The sequence below is a fragment of the Centroberyx affinis genome, unplaced genomic scaffold (assembly GCF_046629955.1).
Source record: "Centroberyx affinis isolate AG114_WGS23_722 - 3 ecotype Tasmania unplaced genomic scaffold, CSIRO-AGI_Caff_v1 ptg002228l_1, whole genome shotgun sequence".
Lineage (NCBI taxonomy): Eukaryota > Metazoa > Chordata > Actinopteri > Beryciformes > Berycidae > Centroberyx > Centroberyx affinis.
In genome coordinates this window covers 57145-82548 of record NW_027280527.1, presented here as the reverse complement: position 1 = coordinate 82548, position 25404 = coordinate 57145, and the positions used below count along the sequence as shown (strand labels likewise).

Sequence of the window (25404 nt, the reverse complement as noted above, 5' to 3'; positions counted from 1 at the left end):
CTTACCCCGTGTTCATGTATGGAACATAGTTCAAAAAGCTTTGAATGGCCGCAGTCGATGAAATCACATTAGTAGAAATACAAGGAAGCAAGGAAATCTGATTGGCTGTTGATAGCCGATGATCAGTTCAGCTGTGGCCACAAGCTTGTGGACCGTTCACACATGGGCCAGTTTCCCTGGTCACTCAGCTCTATAGGAAATGAAAGGACTTGGTGATTCTGTAGCTTGCAGTGTGAGGACTGGGCAATTATTCAGTATTATCATTTATCATCTTTAAGTGGAATCATATTGTGATGAAACGCTATAGTGGTACACAATTTTGTTTTCTAAATTGATGATAACAAGCAAATTTTATTCAAAATCTGACTAAATGAGGAATGAACCATTTTATTCTAATCATGTTGTTTCATAATATTGAGTTTTGTTCAATATCACACTTACTATTATCACGCAGTTCAATGCGGTGAACCAGGGCTGGGTGATATGGTTGAAATCAATATTGCAATCATTTTTCTTCGTGGATATATATCACGATATGGCTCACGTATGCCAAATCACATGTTAAATAATCAAATGAATGTTCATCCCGTTGAACCGAATGCTAAAGTTGGGTGTGATGTAAACAAAACTGAAATGTTCAAATAATATTCCTTAAAATGTTTCATACCTCATTTTCTAAGAGTTTTGAAATAGAATTTGCTTTGTTATCATTTTACACAGCAGAAATTGTGTGTCGCGATATATCCCAGATCTCCATGTCATCATGATATGATTCCACTGAAAGGGCGATAAACGATAATATTGACTCTCGCATGCTCACAAACGCCCTCATCAGCCCGACAGCCTGCATAATAACCAGCTTTGCCCTCTGGCCCCCCCCCCCCCCCCAGGTCCTGGTGAACAGTAACCGTCTCGGGGAGCGCGTGGTGGTCATCCCGGGGAAGGTGGAGGAGGTGTCGCTGCCCGAGCAGGTGGACATCATCATCTCGGAGCCCATGGGCTACATGCTGTTTAACGAGCGCATGCTGGAGAGCTACCTGCATGCCAAGAAGTTCCTCAAACCCAACGGTGAGGAGGGATGAGAGGGAGGGGGGGGGGAATGTAAGCGAGGAGGGATTTAGGCTTGGACTCTAAATTCAGATGTTAAAGAGTAACTAAACTCCAAACCCTGACGCCTAATGGTGAAAAGTAGGGTACTGCACTGCTCATCTGTTATTGGCTGGTCTTTGTCCCAGGTGATCTCACCACCTGTTGTACTCTATGGAAGCAAACACCAGCCAATAGCAGACAACCAATTCATAAGATTTTGCAATATTCTGTAATATCAAATATCGGCCTTTCCTGGTTTTAAAGGCTGCATTACAGTAAAGTGATGTCATTTTCTGAACTTACCAGACTGTTCTAGCTGTTCTATTATTTGTCTTTACCCACTTAGTCATTATATCCACATTACTGATGGTTATGTATCAAAAATCTCATTGTGTAAATATTTTGTGAAAGCACCAATAGTCATCCCTACAATATTGTCGCAATATCGATATCGAGGTATTTGGTCAAAAATATTGCGATATTTGATTTTGTCCATATCGCCCAGCCCTACTTACAACTGAACATTTAGCACACTTCGTAGAAAATACCAAGATATATATCGCGTATCGCCATTCAGCCTAAAAATACAGAGATATGATTTTTGGTCCATATCGCCCAGCCCTAGCCCAAGCCCTAGAGAGAGACTTGGAGAAAATGTATTGAACGGCAGGAGGGAGAGCGAAAGACCACTAAAAGGGCGTGTTTGTGTAAAAAAAATAAAAAAACAGGTTTACTCGCTGACCGAACTAATGTGTGATCGTCCGCATTTGGTCTGAAATATCACCCGATTAGTTCTGTTCCAAGGACCCCTGGTGGTCCCCGGGCCCCACGTCGAGAACCACCGTGTTAGACGATACCTGCACGTTTATGACCGCACGGCTTCTAAATCCTCACATTCCCTTTTCTCGCTCTGATCATAGTCGTCGTCGGTCTTGCTAGTTTTTGTCATGCTATTTCTGCTTTCCCTCGGTTTCCTCTTTAATCCTCACGCGCGCTCACTGGTGCATCTTATAGAAAAGAGGGACAGCGGGAAGGAGGAGGAGAAGGAGCATTGAGTGGAACCGGATTAAACCAAGAAGAGTCTCCAAATAGACTGGAGGTGCTTTACAAGGAAAGCCAGGCTCGGTGTGTATTGCAAATCGCCGCCAACGCATTACAGTATTGTTAACCGCCCCTCTTCCCTGTTTGTGTGTTTTCCAGGTAAAATGTTCCCCACTATCGGTGACGTCCACCTGGCCCCCTTCACAGATGAACAGCTCTACATGGAGCAGTTCACCAAGGCCAACTTTTGGTGAGGAAGTGTATTATATCTTAAAAAAAAAAAAAACCCTGTCTCTACACATCTGAATGGCTCGACTCGAATACATGTGCACATCGGCTGTGAAGTGGCCAAGGAATTATATTTTCTTTCTTTTTTGACAGAAGGTGTAATGTAATGTATGCACCTAGGTTGGTGGCTAGGTTTGGTAGGTTAGGGAGGCCTGTTTTGTCTTTTCAACATCTATATCTTGTGTCTTGTGCTTTGTTTTGCTTCCTTTTTATTTTGTTGCATACCGTATTGTCATTTGGTTCTGTAATTGGTTGTTGATTAGTTAGATCTAGCTAGGCTCGTTCTCTGTAAAGTCCTGTTAGATGTTCTTTGTGATGAAGGGCTATATGAGTAAACTTGACTTGATAAGACATCACCACAACTTATGCCCATGTAGATCAACATTAGTTGACCAGACAAGGTGTCAGTAGCTCAGCAATGTGTAATGAACCGTCCCAGATTAGTGCAAAATACAAAATTCTTCAACATCATTTCATATGAAATATAAGCAATATAACTGCAGTGGGGATAAATGAGTCCTTGGCTGTTTTACTGTTGAGTTTAGGCACTAGTGGCACCTAAACTCAGAGTTATTATAGCTCACTTAATAAACAAAACCGGTAAAAAATCGAGTCAAGCCTTCAATTTCTGGATGGCGCATTAAATCACTATTGTTGGATATCTTTTCATCGGACTGTTTTTAGTTTTTCATTGTCATCTTACAGGATAAAAAGTGAATTCCAAATCCCATGGGAATTTGATGAATATGCAATATATTTAAATTGGGTTCAGTTTTTATATGAATTTTTCGGTTGTATGACTAGTTCAGTAAGATATTGCACTGTGTGCACATCAGCAGTTGGTGTCTTTGACTTGAAAATCTTTGCAGTCAGAATTGGCCGGTCTGCAGTATTTCTAAGTCCCTGCATGTCATGGTGAAGACAGATACTGATACAGCCTTAGCTGCTGTTTTGAGCTTCCGCTTCCAAAAGTAAAGCTGGATTCTCTTGTCATTTAAAGCCTTTTCTGTCAAGAGATTTGAAATCATTTTGGATGCTGAAATCACACTGAGTCACACTTGTTGTACGGTTCCATCCACGACGCTCCCTAAATCTGACTTTGCCCCCCCCCCCCTCCCCCATCTCACCTTCAGGTACCAGCCCTCCTTCCACGGTGTAGACCTGTCTGCCCTGCGGGGGGCAGCGGTGGATGAGTATTTCCGCCAGCCCATCGTGGTACGTAACCCACCCCACACACACACACACACACACACACACACACACAGGGATGGATCGGTCGGGAGCTGAATTATGTCTCGAGGGGGGGCTACAAGAGGACAGGGCTTGTTTTGTTTATGCAAAATTGAGCGTGTGAGCGAGTGGAAAAAGTAAGGCAGGAGCAAATATTCAACGCCTCCCCTGTGTGAAAGTGGGTGCTGTTCACTGTTCTGTCCACACAGTCAGCACTACCAGAATAGATCCACATGATCACACTCGCTCCAAGCTCCTGTTCATATTCTCTTTCAGTCACTCACACAGACTCACTCTCTGAAAGTGTTTGGAGTGTGTCTGCATTGGGGATGTGATTTTTCACTCTTCCATTTTAGTTTTAGAATCTCCCAGCATTTAGATGTTGAATAGATGTTTATACGACAACCTGCACCAGCGTTGATATAAAGTGTATAGATATAAATGCGAAATGCAGTCGTCCATAGCTGCATCATTTTGTGAAATCAGGAACTAAATATCTTCTATATCTGATGTAATTTCAAAATAGTTTCCATAGCTGTTTTAATATGAAATTCTACCATGCTGTATTATCATATTGTGAAAGGATACCAGCCTTTTTTTTATGTCCTTTAATCATCCACCAAGTACGGATGGGACGATATATCTAAATTCAATATATCGCAATGCAAAAATGTGACAATACGTATCGTGGGGCAGAAGAAGTACAGATCCATGTGTTGAATTCCACTAGCTGCGGCCACACTGATCCGGACAGACAGAAAACGGACAGAATTATTGACAGATTCCTGTCCATTGGGGTGTCAACGTGGTGGGAGAGGCAGACAGTAGCTTACTTCATAGAAAAAAAGAAGAAAGAGACTATACAGTATAAATTAAATAAGAAACTGACCTGGAAACCCTCCAGTCATCCATCCCAACGTTATACCAGGCTTTCTCCGTTGTTCCGCTGTGTCTGTGATCGCCGCTATTTTTCCCCAAACAAACGTAGGAACGCCTCCGATTCGATAACAGATGCTGACGATCCGTCCGTTCAGAAAAAGTTCAACTGGGTTGAACTTTCTGTCTGTCAAAACGGATGGAAATCTGACGGAGACGGACGCGTCCTCAGCTCTGTCCGGACAACAGACAGCTCTTATTGAAAGACACAACGGTCAGTGTCGCCGCGGCTAACGTAACTTAAACACCACAGGTAATAACGTTACCTGCCATTAAAGTGTGTAGGGCAGCAGAAAACGTGGATATCTGTAAATTAACGGCAGAGAGTGTGGCTTCAGTGTGTGGGAGCAACGCTAAGATAGCGCGGCACGTTTATCGGTTAAATGACCTATTCCACCACGTCACTTAAATACCACAGGTTACCTACCGTTAAAGTTTGCAGGACAGCAGAAGATGTGGATGTCTGTAAATTGACAGCGGAGAGTGTAACTCAATGTGTGAGATTCAATATGGCATCAGTGTATGGGAATAAATGTGGCATTTAGTCCATAGGCGAGAGACCTTCTCTTAGTCAAAGACGCCCTCTAGGGGCCATCTCAAGAAGCGACATCACTAAGCGTTACCTGACTGACTGACTGCCTGCCTGACCTGAATTTGCCCCATGGAAATATGACTCCTGATATCAGCTCCATTTTATTCTGCTGTAGTAATCACAACTGAGACAGCTTGCCTATCACAATTTCACAAGCGCTCCATCAAAATTATATTATTTGCGCTTTGTAATGGCATTTTGAAATTGTTGTTTACATTCTAGCAAGACAGTGCCATCGCTAGAAAGATTTGTGGCTCAGAAATAAACACAATTCTGCACAGTCACACTTTGTTGTCATTGAACTTCTCTTTATTACATCGTATCCTGGTACACTGGGGATCGAACTATTGCTACGTTTGCTATGTTTTTGTCCCGCATGCTGAACTGATCTCTCCCTCCACAGGACACGTTTGATATCCGTATTCTGATGGCCAAGTCGGTCAAATACACAGTCAACTTCCTGGACACCAAAGAAGAGGATCTCTACAGGTGTGTGTGTATACCTATATGTGTGTGTGTGTGTGTGTGTGTGTCTCATACCCTTTGTCATCAAACCTGTTAATTTGTTGCTGCTGTGTCTTTTCGGTTGCAGGATAGAGATTCCCTTTAAGTTCCACATGATGCACTCGGGCCTGGTGCACGGCCTGGCCTTCTGGTTTGACGTGGCGTTCATTGGATCAGTGTAAGTCACTGGTGGATGCATCAACTATCAACTATCAACTTGCTCCCCCCCCTTTATGGAATTCCTTCTATTAGTAACAATCCTATCTCTCTCTTCCCACCCTCCAGAATGACTGTATGGCTGTCCACAGCACCCACAGAGCCCCTCACCCACTGGTACCAGGTCCGCTGTCTGCTGCAGTCACCCCTCTTCACCAAGGCTGGGGATACACTGTCTGGCACAGCACTGCTAGTGGCCAATAAGAGGTAGGACAACCTTTTATGTGTGTGTGTGTGTGTGTGTGTGTGTGTGTGTGTGTGCACAGCACTGGTGGTTGGGTTTAATTTTAGTTTTGGTTCTACATCCATCCCTCTTGCTGTTATTTCCGGTAGTAGGGCTTATATTTAGATACTTACATCGGCCCTATCAACAGATGCTAAATGCAATAACTGAGTTGTGAAACTGAGAAAAATAAACTTTGTTTATATAGCACCTAACAACAGGTAACCATAACAAGAGTTTACAAAGTGCTTTACATGAAAACGGAAGGAATAGAACCCAAGGAATAAAAAAAATAAATGACACAAGAAAACGAAAGGATTGAATAGATATAAAGAATTAAAAAAGTAAGGCAGTAGTAGGCCTATAGCAGTAGAATTTTTTTTCCCTAAATTACTCTAATCCATTCTATTAAATAGAACAGAAACATTGATAAAGGGCCTGATTGTTGAATATTTTTGCATTTCCTAAATTATCTGTAGCCTGTGTATAAAGAATGTTCTGCATTGATTGAATTGCTTTTTCACTCACTGTGTTACAGTGAGGCAACAAACGTTCTATTTAGTAGATTACTGGAGACAAATTTTCATCTTTAGGCTAATTGCCAAATAAATAGGCTACAAAATATTTTGAAGTAGGCTAAAACTTACTGGGAGTTATTATTGTATTTAAAGTTTATTTCAAATTAAGTGCAACTTGGCCCGGTCACACCATTCCTGCCCCTCTGGTATGCTCTTGGTTGATATCGCAATCTCCTGATTTAGTTAGCAGTTTTGGCTGACAGTCTGTTTCTCTTTTCTTATTAAGACAGGATACGCTATTATAGGAATAATTCACCCAAAAATGAAATTCTCGTCAATATATAGACTGATGTCATTCGAAACACTAGTATGTCCACATAATATAGACATACAGTTTAGAGTTCCAAAATGGGTGAAAATGACCATAAAGTTACTTGTGCAGCATAACCTAAGTATTCTGAAGCCAAACAATTGCACTGTGGCTCCAACAGTCTAATTTCAGAACACATGGATTATGCCGCAGGAGTTGTTTGGAGTAATGTTATGGTCTTTTTTGCTCTTTTCGGAACTGTAAAGAATAAAGCCCCGACACAGTGCTACATTAGCTAATTTGCTGTGTGTTATGTGGATATACAAACTTCACCGTGTTAACACTGACATGAAGGTGAGTAGATAATGACCAAATTTTCATTTTTGGGTGAGACAGTCCTTGATTTTTTTTCCAGAAATAGGCTTAGCGTACGGCTATTCTAAATGATATGATTTTATTATTTTGTTTGGTTTGGGTTGGCCTCATCTATCGGTTCTCCTTATAGGCCTTTAGAAGAAATATCGACAATCTCATATTTAGAGTGAATATCGGCCAATTTTGATCGCGGTCCAATCGATTGGATATTGCTACAATTTAAAATGCAGAAAGCAGTAACTAGACAGCTTATTGAATGAAACAAACTATCCTGTCAGTATTGTTTTGGAGATGAACTTGTCGCTCCAAGGCCCGGTGCGCCCAGTTTGATTATCAAGTCAACTTTACTAACTACTAACGGCAGTTGACTGCTGTCTCACCTATGGGCACTTTGCACAGAAAGGCCTCAGCTGTCCATTTACTGGTCATAGTCTATGGTCCCTTTATAAACACTATTGTAGAAGATGAAAGAGCACATTGCAAGTCTTGTGATGCCATCTACAAATACAATATCATGTACCATGCAAGATGCAAGCATATAAGTGTTATGGTAACAGGAGACCAGCCAAGCATTGCCACTTTGCTTGTAAGGAATTACTGTAACATGCTGCATTGAAAGCCACTACAGTAGGGCTGCACGAAATTGTTAAAAAAAAATCATATTGCGATTATTTTGACAGATATTACGGTTGCGATATGATTCACGATTTGTGTAAATTATCATTTTTGCATCACAATTTTCATTTTCACTGAACAAACTATTAAAATCCTGATGATGTGACATTTGTTGGGGTCTGTACTAAAGAAACATGTTTTTTTTTTACATCTGGAGAACAAGATTTGTAGGCCAGGGCACCTCTGCAGCACTACAGCACTTCATTTCTAATGGTGTTTTGTCACACATTTTACCTTTATCAAAAAATTGCAGCTTCTGCGATTTGGATATTGCACTTGGCCATATTGCGGTTTAGATAATATTTCGATTAATTGTTCAGCCCTACACTACAGTGAGAACAAACAAGAGCTGAAACAATGTTTCCCACCAAAGCTGGCTGCTGGCCTGCTGGCCTGATAGCCAGTTATTGACTTTTTTCCAGCTGGCTACTTGTTGGGTTTTTTTTAACACTAATTTGTTTTTAATGCAGTTACTGCTGCCTACTTACTTTTATTTATATTTAACCAGGTCAGTCAGATGACAGCAAATTCTCACTATAATGACAGATTCTTAAAAGGCAGAAGGCCTCTTAAAATGGAAGAGGATACATAGAAGATGGATCATTTCACAGTCATATAATATAGGACTATAAAAATAATAATAATATTAGTATAGGATTAGTTTGCCGGCCTGTCTGTGTCAATTTCTTCTGTGTATCATATGTGTATCTTTGTGTGTCTCTGTATCTTTACTCTAAGCTAAGATGAAACTTGAATCAATCACTAAGTAACACAGTAATTGATTGCTCACTTAAATATGGATTACTAAATCTGAAATGTGTGAAATATAATATCTAAACATATCAGAAATATCAGTATGTATATAGCATGAATTAGGTGGAACCGTCATAAAGGTCTCAGTATATTTGCAATATATTACAACTAGAGGGATAAGAGAATGTGAAGGAAGCAAATATATGAATTTACAGCAAATGTGCATCATATTCACATGAACAAGCTAAGATTTAAAATGACCATATTTTCATGAACCCACTGTCCTCCTCCCCGCCAGACAAAGCTACGACATCAGTATTGTTGCCCAGGTGGACCAGACGGGCTCCAAGTCCAGCAACCTCCTGGATTTGAAGAACCCCTTCTTCAGGTGAGCCGATGGCTTCGCCCAGTAAGCATGACATTTCTGCGGGTCGTACCACTTGAGGTCAGAGAGAGGGGGAGGCTCCTTGTTAACGCGGTACACGTGTGTTGCAGGTACACAGGCACCAGCCCCACCCCCCCTCCCGGCTCACACTACAGCTCCCCGTCCGAGACCATGTGGAACACCGGGGGGGCCTACAGCATGAGCCAGGGGATGGCCGTATCAGGTGAGCACACACACACACACACACACACACTTGTAGGAAAAACGTATCCTATGTATTATTTATTTTTTATCTGCAGACTAACATTAGTGTTAGGTGACTTAAGTTGTTTTTTTGTTATAAGTTGGCTTCTGTTAAAACTAGTTATAGGCTACAACTTTCATGGTAACACTTTACAATAAGGGTCACTAAGTTAAGGGTTAGTTAATGCAATAAGCATTAACTAACCCTTAATTAACAGTTAAATAATGTGTAATTTACTAATGGTGTTCATGTTAACTAAGGTATTAATTTATACATTATTTCATAGTTTATAAAGTTGACTATTAAATATTGTATAAATTAATACCTTAGTTAACATGAACACCATAAATAAATGATAACCAGACACATTAGTTAACTGTTGATTAATGCACCCTTATTGTAAAGTGTTACCACTTTCACAGTTGGACCTAGTTGATTTGGAGATAAATATAGTGCGGTCCCTGACTGCAAATATTAGCTATCCTTATTGGTAGGTGAAGCACTGGTGTGCAGGGCTCTTACGTTGTTGCTCACAGTTAAGATTTATGGTTAAATTAAATTTTTTACCATAATACAGATTTTTCCTTCATTTTATTTAGTAGAAACCTGTTGAAGAACAGACATGATTTCAGGAAAATGAGTTTGTGTACACCGTGGGGAAGTTTGAGTTGAAGTGTCTCACCCTGACTGAAGTGACCTGCAACTAGCTTTTGGAGTAGGGCTGAACAATTAATCAAAATTTTATCAAAATCGCAAAATGGCCTACTGCAATTTTCAAATCGCAGGAGGCGCAATATTTGTTAAAGGTGAAATGTGTCAAAATAGCATTTTAAATGAAATATTGTCATGCTGCAGAGATGTCCTGGCCTACACATCATATTCTACAGACTTAAGAAAACATCTTTGTTTGGTACAGATCCCTGCAAAAATCACACTATAATCATTTTAATACGCTTTTCAATGAAAATGAGAATAATGATGTAAAAACTATCATTCCCGCTAATATTGCAATTGCAATATCAGTCAAAATAATCGCAATTACATATTTTTTCAAAATCGTCAGCCCTATTTTGGAGTCCACAGAGCTGTGTCAAAAACTGGAAACTTTCTATTTGGAAATGTAGGCAGACTGTTAGATTTTCTGTGCTTAAACACGATGTCATCTTTTGTTGTTTGTTGAACACAAATTCAAATCAAGGATTTGTATAACCTTGTAAATTAATATTCAGTTCTCACAACTGCACCAATTCTGACTTCATTTACAACATAAATTATTTGGTCAGTAGCTAGCCTACAGGTTTATTAATTATAGGGTGAGGGAATACAAGAAGGCCAGTTTTCCACCAGTAGCTACAGTATGGAGGCTGCGATATGTGGCTGAAATGGAAGCAACACAACCGGTTTGTGACAACAGAATGACACTACTAGCTGAGACAAGCTTTCAGTGAGGAAGCTTCATTGAAACTGTTGGCTTTTATGTTTGTTTTTTTCATGCCATTCTGCTGTTTGCTCGCTCACAACACTATATGCCAGGAAATACCGTAACTCCTCAGGGACATAATTTGTCTGAGAAGACAAAGTCTATATGATGAGATGATACCTTTTCTTTGTGTGTGTGTGTGTTTTATGTTTTTTAATTGATTGGTTTGTTGGTTGTCTCTCTCCTCCAGGGATGCCGGCAGCCTACGACCTCAGCACAGTCATCGGCAGCGGCTCGACAGTGTCTCACAACAACCTAATCCCCTTGGGTACGAACAGCACTCAACTTGGCTTCTCATAACATACAAAAAAAAAAGTTTACAATGCTGCATAAAGTACCAGTCATGTATCAAAACAACAGATTATAAAGACAAACCTCACGTGAGCGCTGTTCCTGGACAGGTCACTAGTCGGTGCCATAGGGCTGCATGATATAGGGGCAAAATCCTATTCTGATTATCTATATTGGGATTGCAATTTGAATTACAATATGATAAACATTCGAGTCAACATCTCTTGTCACAAGGCTAAAACCACATATTTGGTTGTCCACTAGAAATGGATCATTAGGTTTTGACTGAACAACTGCTGAATAATACAGCTGTCACGTGATATGACTGAACATAATAGTGTAAGATGAACACTTCAGACAATATTAAAGTAAATAAAAGATAAATCTTAAAGTGATGTTGAACTTTTGGTAGTATCTTGGGTTGTGTATCTTCCTCCATGATAAAACCCCCAAAATCAGTGATTCTGTTATCTGTTGCTTCGGTAGAGACGATTGGAGAATTGTGTTTTATTTTTCTCTCCATTCACTGCCACTGTATGGCGGAACAGTGAATTGTGGTGAAGTGAATCACTTTCTTTATGTTATTCAACTTTTCAGTTTGAAGTGTAACACCGGAATCCGGTCAGAGGGAACTTACACAGGTGGAACAAAGAATATAGTACGTTAACCAATAATTGTAGATAGGCAAAAAAAAAAGTGGGAGACAGGACTTTGACTAAGCAGATTCTGCCAATATATAAAACACAGGTCTCCCACTCTTCCATCAGCATAAGTTTCCTTGGTTGCTTTACAGTCTTTAAACTATTCTGTGTGACCTTGTCTGAGGTGCTGTCTTACAGTTTTTGCTTACCGTACCTCAGTTTGTCGTTTGTCTGCTCTCCTTTTCCAGACTAAATCATCCTCATTCACTGTAGCACTGTTGCCAAAAATCTCAAACCATTTCTTTCACTTAGCTGGGTCTCTCCTCCACTCCTCTTGCTCTCCAGCTATCCACTTAACTCTGTTAGACACTTTTTCTCTGGCGTCTGATTGGTTGACAACCGACAGCGGCGGCTTGTTCACACTGCGAGCAACTTGGTTGATGTGGCGCTCTATTCTGACTGATTATGGGCGGTGTGAGATGCTCCAATTGCATCTATGTAGCAATCTCTGAACCCATCGTCTATCGGTCTGACGACGATTAGACTCTGGGGGCGACGGGCAATATTTGGGGGTTTCCGGTGTAGCCAGCGGACATCCGGGCCAAGACTTCCTCTTCCGTGCGCCGGTCATTGTTTACAGTCCGATCAGCAACTTGAGACGCGAGAATGGAGTTGGAGTTGAGAGACGACGTCTCATATGCAGATATCTGTTTATAGAGATTAGCCGAAATGTCGTCTGGACCTAAAACACCTACAAAAAGTATCAATGTTTGTGTATTGTGTGGAGAAACATTCGACTCTCGCGTCTTAAGTCGCTAATCGGACGGAAGAGGAAGTCTTGGCCCGGATGTCCTCTGGCTACACCGGAAACCCCCAACTATTGGCCGTCAACCCCAGAGTCTAATCGTCGTCAGACCGATAGACGATGGGTTCAGAGATTGTCTATGTAATGGTCTGCAGCTACAAAGTTTTGAACAGTCAACTTCAGTCAACAGTCACATTTTTCACTGCTTGAGTATTGCCTTTCATAATGTTACATTGTTTTGATGATTTGCTAGCTAGCCGGCAAGCGCTAATTAGTTAGCATTATTTGAAAATAGTGAGGAAAAAAAACAAGAAAGTAACTTCAGAGCTGTCCATTGACCCCGACGATGGATGCAACTGTTCTCCAAGCGTAATTTTTGAGACTTTTAAAAGACTTCAAAAGACAAGTTGTAGAGAACCGGGAAGCTTTGAATGGCCGGAACCAACTTCTCGTCCATTTTGCACTCGCCAGGCGGAACTGTGTTCACAGAACCAGATCACACCAGCAGGGAAACAAAGAAATCTGATTGGTGGGACGTCCTAGTGTCTCAGTGCGTCTAAGGCGTGCACCGTGTAAACACGATGTTCTGGGTTCTGGGTTCTGACACCGGCCTGGGGACCTTTGTCGCATGTCATCCCCCTCTCTGTCCCAGCCTGTCCTGTCTCGCTCTACTTTGAACTATCTAATAAAGGCAAAAATGAGACAAAAAAAAAAATCAGTTCTGATTGGCTGTTGAGGGACGATTACTGTGAAAAGTTCAGCTGTGGCCAACTTGTCCAACAAGCTTGTTGATTGTTAAGTTTCTCCGGTCTATAGGAAATGAATGGACTTTCAGTGACTTGTTGATCGTGTTGCTCACAGTCTGAACGCATGGATAGACACTGCCTCTCTGGCCTCTGATTGGTTAACACCCGGTAAGGAGCATGATACTACAGAGTGGGAATCTCCAACAGACGCCAATAAGCATACGTGCATTAGTCTACCAAGTTAAATTGGCAGTGTGTGAAAGAGCAGTCTTTTTTTAATTAATTGCAGCTGCATGTGGTTTTGATACAATATGTTCAAATTGCAATTTTAATATAAATTTGATCATGCAGTCCCATTGCACAGGCCTGTGGCCCAAGATCAACTCTTTGATGATTGGTGGTCTACAAGATGCATTCTTGTCTGTGACACTGGAGAAGATATTTGTAGCCAAAATAAATATTAATTTCAGTAGCAGGCAGCTGAATTTCATCATTTATGGAGTGTGCCTGTTTTTGTGATGTCCGTATCCTTGACTGGCCCTTTCTCTCTGACTCGTTGTCACAGTGAACACTGGGATTGTGAACCACACCCACTCCAGGATGGGCTCCATCATGAGCACAGGAATTGTCCAGGGTATGTCCACTGTCCAAATGTCCTCAACAAAGCCCACCATAGTGTAGAAACAAAAATGTTGAAATTGATTCATTTCTGCTGTAATGCTGCGCCGGCCTGACGCCTCGTGATGTTGCCTGGCCGCAGCATCGGGTTTCAACAGCCTGGCCTTTCTAGTGTTAAGGCTGTCTGTTAGATATTTCCATCGCAAATGTTGTATACTGTCCCCCTCCATATGCAGTAGCCTCCACTTATGCTTACACCCCTGATAAAGATGAGGAAATGAGACTTCATTTTATGTTCAAAATTTGGTAAATCATATGCTGCAATAATAATACAGAGGCATCAACCAAAATCAGGTTTCCAACATTATATATTTTGGCCAAACAAATCAAGAATCACAAATATTCACACCGCTGTAGTCAGTATTTTGTGAATCCTCCCTTGGCAAGGATAACACAACAAGGCGCCTTGTATACTTTTTGACAAGGACAGTGAACCTCCTTGCGGAGATCTTTGACCATTCCTTAATCTTTTAGTTCCGGTTTATGGGCAGCTTTTTTCACTTCAAACCACAAATGTTCATTGGATTCAGGTCTGGAGACTGGAATGGCCAGTTAAAAACGTTGACCTTATCAATGTCAACCATTTCTTAATTGATGTGGATGTATGTTTTGGATCACTGTTATTCTGGAAGGTCAAATTTCAGCTAAGGTTGAGCAGCTTGGTGGAGGTAACAGTTTTTGCTCAAAATGTCTTAGTATTTGCTGAAGTTCCTTAGGATGCGAAACAATCCCAAAACATTAAAGACCCACTGGCATGTATCACAGTAAGCATTAGGTTTTTCCAGCATAAGCAGTACTTTTATTGCATCAAACATAACCCTGATGTGCATGTCCAAACAGCTCAGTTTATGTCTTATATGACCATAAGACACGTTTCCAATTATAATTTAGATGTTGTTTAGCAAATTCTCTTTTCTGGATTACCTTCAGAAGAGGCTTCTTTGTCGCAACCCTGCCCTAAAAGCAATTTTCACTTTAGCAACGTCTAGTGGTATATTTGACAACTTTGTGACCCAAAATGCCAGCATGTTTTGGAGATATCCAACTGTGTCGCTTGGTTGCTGTTTTTTTCTTGCCTCATAAACCATCTGTCTCACTGTGCTTTGGGGCAAAGATAGCCTTGTGACTTCTTCCTGGCAGATTATCCACTGTTCCAGTGGCCTTATACTTCATAATAATTGAAACAAAAATGGAACATGCTATATTTATTGTTTTTTGCCATTTCCTGATCTGTAGAGGTCAATAACCTTTTGTCTAATGGTTTCAGGGAGTTCTGTGTTTGCCCATCTTAATGGCTGATGAAAAGATTTCAAATGTGTGTTGCCTCTTTTTTATATACTAGGGGAATGGGGAAACTATTTGAGGCCACCATATAGTTCCTTAGGCTTGAATATTACAATTTTCTACATCTTCTGGGCTTATAATATAGCTCTGTGCTTGTCTTATTTTATACCATCTCATTTCTTCATCCTCATCACGGGTGTGAACATAAGCAGAGGCTACTGTATGCTGATGGTGTGATGTCTGGTGTAACTGCAATGTTTTGGTAGCTCGTCAAACGCTTAGGCACCATGGAGGTCCAAGAGTCCGCCGGTTTTAAGTCCAACCAAACACTACAGCAGCTGATTTCACCGATGAGCACCTTCAACCAGAGAGGAGGAAGTAACCGGTGGAATGAGCTGCTGTAGTGTTTGGTTGGACTGGAAACCTGCAGACCGTTCCACGGCACAGGACTGGACACCACTGGCTTAGAGGGAAAGTTGGTTCTTTTTTCTTGTAATAACACCTCCCGGTTAGACAGCAAGCCAGATATAGCCGAGAGAGGATGACTGTTAGAACCGTGGCACCTGTGTAACACAACTTCACCCACTAACAGGGTGCATGGAATAGGCATGCAACACTGGGAAAGGGGAAATTCCAGTACCTAGTAAGATTTGTGGAAGCATGTCGGCTTGACTAATACGTTTTTGTTTTGGAACTTCCTCTTTCCCAGTAACGTCATGGCATTCTAGAAATAGGAGAGAATGTCTATGGGGTGATACATCTTTTAAGGTAATTTTGATTTGATTTTGATAACACTTCACTATTTCCTTTGTTGTTGTTTTTTATAGGAGCTACTACGGGCCAGTCGGGCCCCAGCAGCAGCAGTACTCACTACCCCGTCACCAACCAGTTCACCATGGGGGGCGCTGCCATCTCCATGGCCTCGCCCATGGCTATCCCCAGCAACACCATGCATTACGGCAGTTAAAAGAAGACCTTGCTAAAGCCCTCCTCAACCCCCCCCGCCCCCGCATGACAAGAGCCCCTTCCACCCCCCCAACCCAACCCCTCCCACCCTCTCAGTGGAGCCCCTCGATCCACTTCCCCACCCCCCAACCAACCAACCGCAGCCAAAACCAGTATACCAAAACCAGTGCTGTCGAGGCACTTCCTCCCCCCCCTCCTCGTCGCCCTCATTCTACTCTATTCTGTCCATCACTTTTAAGATCGGTCTTATGCTCTCGTATCCGTCCAGACTCTAGTCTTGCTAACAGTTATGAGACCTCCTCCTCCTTCCTCCTTCCATTCATCGGGACTGTAATAGATATGCACACAGAGAAACAGACTGTCAAAGACGAGCTGCACGACTGTATCACAGTTGTCATCTTCTCCCACTCTACCCCCCTCGATGTTTTCTCTCCATCCTCCCCCTCCCTGTTTTTGGAGTGTCATGACCCCCCCCGCCCCCCCCCCCCCCCCAAACTTGTCTCCTCCCCAAGAATTACCTTGTTGCCAGCTACCAGCGCCACTCTGTCCCCACAGTCCTCCGCCACCTCTATACCCGACCTACACTGAAATGATAGGCTCTTCATTTGTACAGTAGGACACTATAGACATTGTCGACATCATCATCAACACTGTCATCTCTGGGCCGCCATCATGGTTTTTCATATCACGTCGTCAAAGCTCTTCTCCATCTCTCTTGAGAGACTGACTCATGCCAGACAAGACAGTTCCTTTAAGCCCAAGGTGTGGTCGTCCATGATGTAGTTTTTTATTTTCTTACTTCGTGAAAAGTAGTCGTCTTAATGTTTAGGTGGCCCTTAAAGGAATACACTAAGTTTTGGGGAAAATGGCCCATTGGTCAACTTCCCTGTTAATTGATCAGAAGATAGATACCAAACTCATTCATCTGTCCCTGGTAGATCATTAGCTCCGGTGCTCCATGCGAACACTTTAGCATACACTATGTTGAGTGATAGCAGGCTCCATGCTAGCACTTTAGCGTACACTGTTGAGTGATAGTAGGCTAAAGTGTTAGCATGGAGCACCAGAGCCAACAATCTACCAGGGACACATGGATAATTTTGGCTTCTACGTTATCATCACTTAACAGGGAAGTTGACTAATGGGACAGTCTGCCAAAAACGTGTTGAGTTCCTTTTAAGTTAGCACATTTATGAATTATCCCAAAGCTGTAAACCTGAACCATGCATTTGGTCAGACACATTGCCCATCCTCTAGCCAATAGTCAATTTTTAGCCGACAGGACACCGCAGTCAGCCAGTCATTGTGGCAAGCCAGATTGGGCCAGCACAGTTGGAGAAGGAGCAATTGGAGGACAGACAGTAAGGACCAATGACCCAGCTATCGGCCAGCTGGCCGCTGGAGCGAAGACAACTGTGTTGGATTGGCAGCATCCTAGTTTACATTGTCACTTCCTTCCCCTCCTCCTCCTCCCAACCTCCTTTTTGAGACTGTGAGACTGTCATGAAGAGACTTAAAGGTTGAGGCATGGGAGAGATAGCTCGAGTCTCTACCTGCTTCCCTCCTCGCCATGCACCATGTATGATTTCCAACATATCGTACCAACCCCCCCCCCCCACACACACACACACACACATACACACACGCACACGCACACACACACACACACACACACTCTTCCCCTTTTATCAGTCAAAGGAGAGAAAGACTTAAACATGTATGCATTGCTTCCAGTCTCGCAATTATTGGACTTGGTTTATTTTGAATTTATGATTTAGTAAGTTTTAAAAGAGCTGAGAAAAAAAAAATGTCTCTTTGTAGGGTTAACCATTTTTGTTGTCTTTATTTTTTTCCTTTCACAAAAAAACAACAAACGATTAAAAAAAGAGAGAAAAAAGGAGCAAATTAAATGTGGTGGAGATGTTCCAAAAATCATGCTGGAATCACGTCTTGTTGTAGTACTTTAATTTGTTTCATAGTTTTGTTAAATGGACTCGTTAACTCACCGGATGTTTATCATGTGGTAGCTAGCTATAGAGCGCTCATGTCCCTTTGTCATGGAATCGTTGTTCTGTGTAGTCAGTAGTGGCATCCACTTTTATTATGGAAAGTGTGAGGAAGACCCTGTCTCATGTTGTGTCGTGTCTGTGTTTATATCTGCCAGTAATAACACCTTTCTCACTGTCTGACATTGACTCTTCTGCTCCAGAGGAAGCTAGAGAAAGTCCTCATGTCCCTAACGGTTTCACTTTGTCACTGTAGGTAGGGTACTACGGTGGGCCAAGGTTCATTCGCTTGGTCCAGCATTAACGTGCTTTGGCAACTATCCCTATTCCTGAGTCCTGAATCAACTCATCCTCAGGTTCATGTTGTGTACGGAGCAATGTGGCATTTGTCAGTGGAGGCACGTCCTGAATTTGCCAGGTTGCTGGTGGCCTCAACAATTTTTGACAACTCCCTCAGCCAATCAGAGCATTTCTGTAGTTGTTACTTCACTTCGAATTCCTTGTATGTGCAAACTTACTTGGTCAATAAAACTGATTCTAATAATTGTTTGTCACTGAGCACATTACCGTTTTCAGCAGTTGAGTAGCTAAAGCCATGATTAGATAGGAGGCTTTTTTTTCTCCTGTTCAAATGCAGTGTAGCTGTGAGTGTCGCTAGTAAAGGCTTATTTATGCTCCTTTTACATACCAAAATAAATATGTCCGTTTCAAGCGATTGTAACTGGAAGTATGTGCGTCACTGCGCACATACTTCCATGCGTCCTTTACGTTGGCATGGATGTTAAGCAATACATCCACTAGAGGGCAGTAGAGAGTCAAATGTTTCCAACATGTCTTCGTTGTGTCTCGCTGGTCTCACTTGAACTATTGGCTACACTGCCCCCACGATTTCCGGTGGTACTGCTCCGTTTCGTCCGTATCCGTAAGCTTTCAGAAAACGTGCACAAATACGGACGAAATGAACGCAGAGTACGGACAGAAGGCTCCGTCCGTATTCGTATATGTATTTAACGTTGAGCATAATTGAGCCTTAACAAGAGCTCACTGGGCACAAAGAGAATTACATCGTTATCACTGGTGTGCAACATAAACTTTGAAAACAACTCGCTAGCTATCTAATTAGTGTTAGCTAGCTAACCAGAAAGTAACAATGGGGAAAATGTTGAAAATAAAAAGAAAGTTAGCCATTGCTCTGCTTGCTGTTAAACAAGAAGACGAGGAGCCCATTCTGAAATGGAGTATGTGGTTATATAACGTACTAGGGAGTATGTCATATAATCTCGTTCAAGAGCTCCACCTAGATACTGCCCACTTTTGCCAACTTGGCAACTTTGTAGCGACTTTGCAGACACAATTGCTTCGCAGCAAATGGTATATCTGTAAGCATGCGTTACATGTTTGTGTAATCCAAAGAGGTCTGATAATCACAGCGCTTCCCATACGCAGTGACACACTAGAGTGAGGATTGTAGCAAATATACTGATATGCAAATTAGCGTATGGCAGCCTCTAGCGACCTTTTGAGCAGCCAATAGCTACTTTCCTTCAAAAAGAGTAGGCAACACTGATGGTGCCTGTTTCAAGGACTATTTTTTGCGTTGACATAATGAGCAACATGGCTAAAGAAACACAGAAATGCTCTGATTGGCTGAAGGCGACTTGGCTAAAGTAGTATGTGCTCAGTGGAGTTTGACCACATGAATGTTTCAAATTGATTCTTTGATTGATTCATTCTTTTGTCTACTTTTATCATCCAAGGTTATCTCAAAATTAGGCCTTACTGGCAAAAGCCCAGACAAACTTGGAAGCAATGGGTAAGTGGCTTGAAGGTGGGAAGGAATGATCATTTGAAATTAGACCAGAGGGATTGCGGTGACTATGCAGTGAGATATTTTAGCCACCTTTGCAACCTCACTTCATAGGTCTACTTGTTACACCCCTATTATGATAACCTCTTGTTTTTCTCAGTGGCTCTAGTGACATCAATATTTCTGAGTCACAGTGACTAATACTCTCAGTATTTGAAAAAGATGAGAATTGTCTTCATATCTGATGACTGGAGGAAGTTCATTAAGTAAAAACATTTTCTCAGGGAAACAAATGTGTGCCTATAGGCAAGCAGTATGGCTTTCGCAGTGGCCTCTATGCAGTACAAAAGATATTGGCAGCAATGTTTTTTTTTAAAATAACAAAATATTAGAGGTTATACAAGATTAGGATTTTTGTAGGAACTCCATCTTCATATCAGGGAAATCCTTGTCAAGTGAATAAATAAGAACCTCTGGGTTTGGCTTGCCATGAATCTCCAGAATTAGGACTTTGGGTCGGTGTGTTCACACTTCCACTTTTTCTGTGTAGAAAAAGCACTGCCGTGAGCCCGTTTTGTGCTGGTAAATTGAAAAAGCATGTCTTTGCTTCCATAATAACCAGCTGCAGCAGCTGTCACTATCAGCAGGCCATACCTATGTCCAACTGTCAAACACTTACCAGAAACTACCAAAACACAGCCAATGTGCTCCCATCAAAGCAAAGGCTACCACCAACCTTTCTACCTCTAATTGCTGCATTTTTACTTTTTTATCGATGGAAACAAAGGGTACAAATACACTGGCAGGCTCAGGGATACCAGTTCAAGAAAGAAAAAAACATGCAGACTCACAAGCTTTGAAGTGCAATTTTCCAAGTTGCACAAATAGACCTAATCCAAAAAAAATACAAAGAAATTGGGGATTTTGAGTAGAAGATTTGCTGGTGTTTATGTGACTTTGGCTAGTAACGAGAGCAAGTTGACAACATATGCATTGTATGAGAGCTTGTTACTGGGGACACTAAATAAAACATTTTCATTTTTACATTAAAAGAAGTAATTTTCCTATGAATATAGCATTTCAAGTCAACAAAAACACCGGGCAGTCCCTGAAATGTTTCGTCTTCCACTTGATGTCCAGATTAACTTTGAACCTGGCCAAGTTCACGGCACGCATAGACTATCCCCTTAAACATGATTACAGGATCTGTGACTACTGTTCCCCTCACCTTGTTCCTGCGTGTTAACCATATGGCCAGCTTGGCCTGACCAAAGAGAAATTTCAGTAAAACGTACACAGATCTCCTATGGACAGTATACACAGGTCCCAAAATGAACATTTCAAGGGTAAAAAACTCCCCCAATTTATGAGAGTACAAGGACAGAACATTCGCAACACATTGACATTGAGACAACGCATGCACAGCAGTCTGTGTCATTACAGAAAGGACATTCATTCCGTGCCCCTAGCTCAACCCATGCTAGATAATTGTTAGTCGCCAGTGCACCATGGACTATCCTCCACTGTCAATCCCCTGACTTCTTATGGAGTGGTAGCTTGTACAGCACCCTCCACCTGAACCCTGCAGTACTCTGTTCTCCCGGTATGTCCTGCCACCAGTGTCCTCTGGTGTCCTGCAAGGCCCTGAGATTCTTGACCTTCATACAGATTGCCTAAAGTGTTTTACTGCCTGCCTGCCCAATCTACCCCAGGCCCGGTGGTAAAAGACAGTAGCCTACCAGTTTCTTGCCAGTCTCTACAGGAGAACTCGGGAACCCCTTCTCCTTGTGGCAACTCAACAGGGTCTGGCAAAGTCCCCAACGCTGCCCTGGTGAACTCTCCAACAGTCTCGGGGATGTCACCACAGCTCTTGGAGGAGTTTTCCACCCCGCTCCTCCCAGGGACAACAGATGGCCCAGCTTGGTGATGGCTCCTCTTGTGAGGCGCTGTCCTATCGTGCCTGTATGTACAGACTCCAGTGGAAGGAATGGCGACAGGTGAGGGGAGAAGGCCCATACCATTTGCCTCTTTTATGCAGTCCTGCACCCCTGCAAACTCACATAGTCATGCTGAGCACTTAAAGGGATAGTTCACCCAAAACTGAAAATTCTGTCATCAACTACTCACCCTCATGTCAGTTGAAACACAGGTGAAGTTTGTCCATATAACACACAGGGAGGCTGCCAGCACAACTCCATAGCAGCCTTCTCCAAAACAACTGAAGTCAGTGGGGACCAGTTCTTCAGAGTTCCAAAAAGACCTACAGTATATTTACACCATCATTTAGTGCAAATCTTAACTACAGCTGATTGATTTGCAACAAATAATGGTGTATAGATCTTTCTATTCACAGTGTGATTGTTTGGCTGTTTTTGTTTTGGAACTCTAAAGAACAGGTCCCCATTGACTTCAGTTGTTTTGGAGAAGGCTGCTACCAAGTTGTGCTGGCAACCTCCCTGTGTGTTATATGGACTAACAAATTTCACCTGTGTTTCATTTGGCATGAGGGTGAGTAGATGATGACAGAATTTTCATTTTTGCGTGAACTATTCCTTTAAGTCAACTGTAGTCCGCGAGTCCGATTTGGATTCAGCATACCAGTTGCATACAGCGTGAGCGGAGAGGTCACGTGACTTCGTCCCTGGTGTAGAGGTACGTCACTTCCAGCCCGTGTTGAGGTGCCTCCTGGTGGAGGTTGCACAGTGCCTGCAGGCAGACCCCTCTCAAATAAAGGGCCACTGCCCTCTTGCCAGTGATGCCCAACCAAAAGAAATCCACCACCACCAGCCCGCTCTGCATTTCTGCCAGCAAGCCCCCGGGGAGGTTTAGCACAGCTACCCTATGCCACAGGGAGGAAGCTACCAGATTGTTGGCTTCTAGCACCCTTCTCGTTTATGACATTTTAGACAAAGGCCACATTAATTTGGATAATTTAGCCTCAATAGCATGCCGTGCAACATCCCCTCCCAATTCCTAGCAACCCAGCACTCTGAGCCCAGGTAAACTCCTGTCTGACTCCACTGTAAGCCCCTGGTAAGCATAACCTTGCTCTATTTTCAACAACATTGTAGTGCATAATTTTTGCCCCCGTTACCTCTGGCAGATGATGCTCTGATAAACATTAAGACTGTCTTCCACTGCCTTTACATCTAGCACATCTGTAACCAATACTGTGAGGTCATCTGCATAAGCAGATAAAAAAATCCCCCGGCTTGTTAAGACCTAGTTGAGGCGCACAAGCCCCCTGCAAGCTCAACATACAAAGTGGAGGCTCTATAGCTAGCGTGTAGAGATGGCCTAACAGTGGGCAGCACTGGTGAATCCCCCTACCAATCTGGACTGGCCTACTCACGCTTCCACCCACCTTGATGAGACACAAGATATCATCATACAACATCTTGACCACTGAAATAAAATGTGTCCCAAACCCAGAAAGCACTCTGAATAAGTACAAGCGGTCCACCATGTCTGCATTTCCAGGTAAGTCCAATGTCCCTCATTAAAAACAAATTGTCCAACATTAAGCGCCCAGGCACACCATTTGATTGGTCTTGGCGCACCACAGAACCAACAAGTTTTATTGTAAACTAATCCATAAATACACAAACCAATATGTAGTGTGGTCCATCAGTGTGGTCAGTATGCCAGTGGTGTGTGTTGCATGGGTGAACTAAGCCAAGAACTAAACTACAATGCTGTCCGTGGCCATGCTGTTGAGGTGAGAGTGAGAGACCAAGCCTAGAGACCTCATGGGCTTTATGGGCCTGTCCACTGGTGACTAATCAGTTCAGTTTAGTTTATTCACAAATCAGTTAAAATACAAGTACAATCATATGGGACATAATGGAGATATGTGAAATAGGACACCCTGATAAGCTATCTGAAGCTTGAGACTAGGGGCCCAGACACTAAGCAGATAGTATTTAAAATATATGTTTACTAGCATGTCTAGATTTGAAAAAGTGCATGTATTATACAGTAACATTTACAACCTACAAAACACCTAAGACTAACCTAAGACCCTAAAACGTACTACTAAATGGTCCTAAGACATTTATTCCATCAGTCTAAACATTGATTAAATAGGTAAGATACAATAAATAGAGACATATGGCAAGTGGAAATAACAGTACAATTTGAATGGATTTCAGAGTAGAGTAACTAGTTTAGAAGCCCCCAGCTGTTCAGGGTATTCAAGCTTAAACATATTTTAGCAGCAACAGATAATGACATTTTTATAGTGTTATCAAGCTCATTCCACACTAAAGCTCGTACATTTAAGTTTATGTTTCTTACCCTTTATAAGATGCTTTTTCTAGTCTTATAAGTATGCGAGGGAAGGTAAGTGGGAATAAGGTCGCAAACCTTGTCGTTGAGCATATGTACAACATTATACATTATACATTATACAAGCATTGTGAAAGATATTACATTCAGTAAGCTTCAGGAGACTGTAGCTGTGGAAAAGAGGGTCAGTGGGAGCATTTACCTTGGACTATTATATGGCACGTATAACTTCTGTAAAATCTGTAGTTTCTCAAGATAACTAGGGAAAGCATTGCACCATATAACATTACAGTAATTTATATGAGGCTCAAATAAAGACTGATAGAAGGTTAGAAGTGCTTCAAGTGAGTCCTTAATGTATATTGTATTTCATTGTACCTGTTAAATGAATAAATACATTTATGAAAAAAAAAAAAAAGAAGTGCTTCAAGTGGAAGAAAAATTCAAAACATATTCAATTCGTCAATTCATCAATATGGCCCTTAAAGTTGAAAAATTCATCAATCAGAGCCACTTCTTCCTCTCTCCACTGGGCCAATCTACAGCATAGAACTGAAGCACACAGAAAAGACACCAGGGAAAGAGAAGCAGGGCTGGGGAAAAGTGACAAAAGGCCTAATAATAAAAAATCCACTGGCAAGCCATCAAGCCCCAGAGCATGACCAGGAGCCATTTGAGAGACTGCCTTAGACAGTTCCGCATAGATTAGGGTGAGACTCCAGCTCAGTTATTTTGTGAGCGTGAAAACCTGGGGAGTCCCTCCAGCAACACATCAGTACACACCGGCTCACAATATTCAGCACCATACAATACAGTATAAAAATCCCACATTTGCCTGGCAAGAGATGTTCTATGACCGTTTGGTAAATTCTGAGATTGTGCATTTGCTTTTCCTTACACACCTTTTGCTCCAGCCCAAAGAAAAAGGAGCGATGGGCATGGTAACTCTAGCCCTCACAAGTGCACCCTTTGCTCTGTCATGGAGAAAGACGCCCCAATCCCTGCGGAGCTCTGACAGATTCTGCCACAGCCAG

At 42.1% G+C, this 25404-nt stretch overlaps 1 protein-coding gene across 1 annotated transcript; it reads left to right on the top strand.

Annotated features, from left to right (window-relative positions):
- The first annotated feature begins 535 nt into the window (after nucleotides 1–535).
- carm1 (coactivator-associated arginine methyltransferase 1) lies at nucleotides 536–18822 on the top strand. The gene is made up of 12 exons (XM_071532635.1): nucleotides 536–544; nucleotides 891–1068; nucleotides 2290–2380; nucleotides 3552–3633; nucleotides 5580–5665; nucleotides 5769–5858; nucleotides 5966–6103; nucleotides 9049–9138; nucleotides 9246–9358; nucleotides 11050–11127; nucleotides 13908–13976; nucleotides 16132–18822. The coding sequence occupies exons 1-12, from the start codon at nucleotides 536–538 to the stop codon at nucleotides 16269–16271; spliced, it is 1164 nt and encodes a 387-aa protein (XP_071388736.1). The 3' UTR covers nucleotides 16272–18822.
- Nucleotides 18823–25404: the final 6582 nt, after the last annotated feature.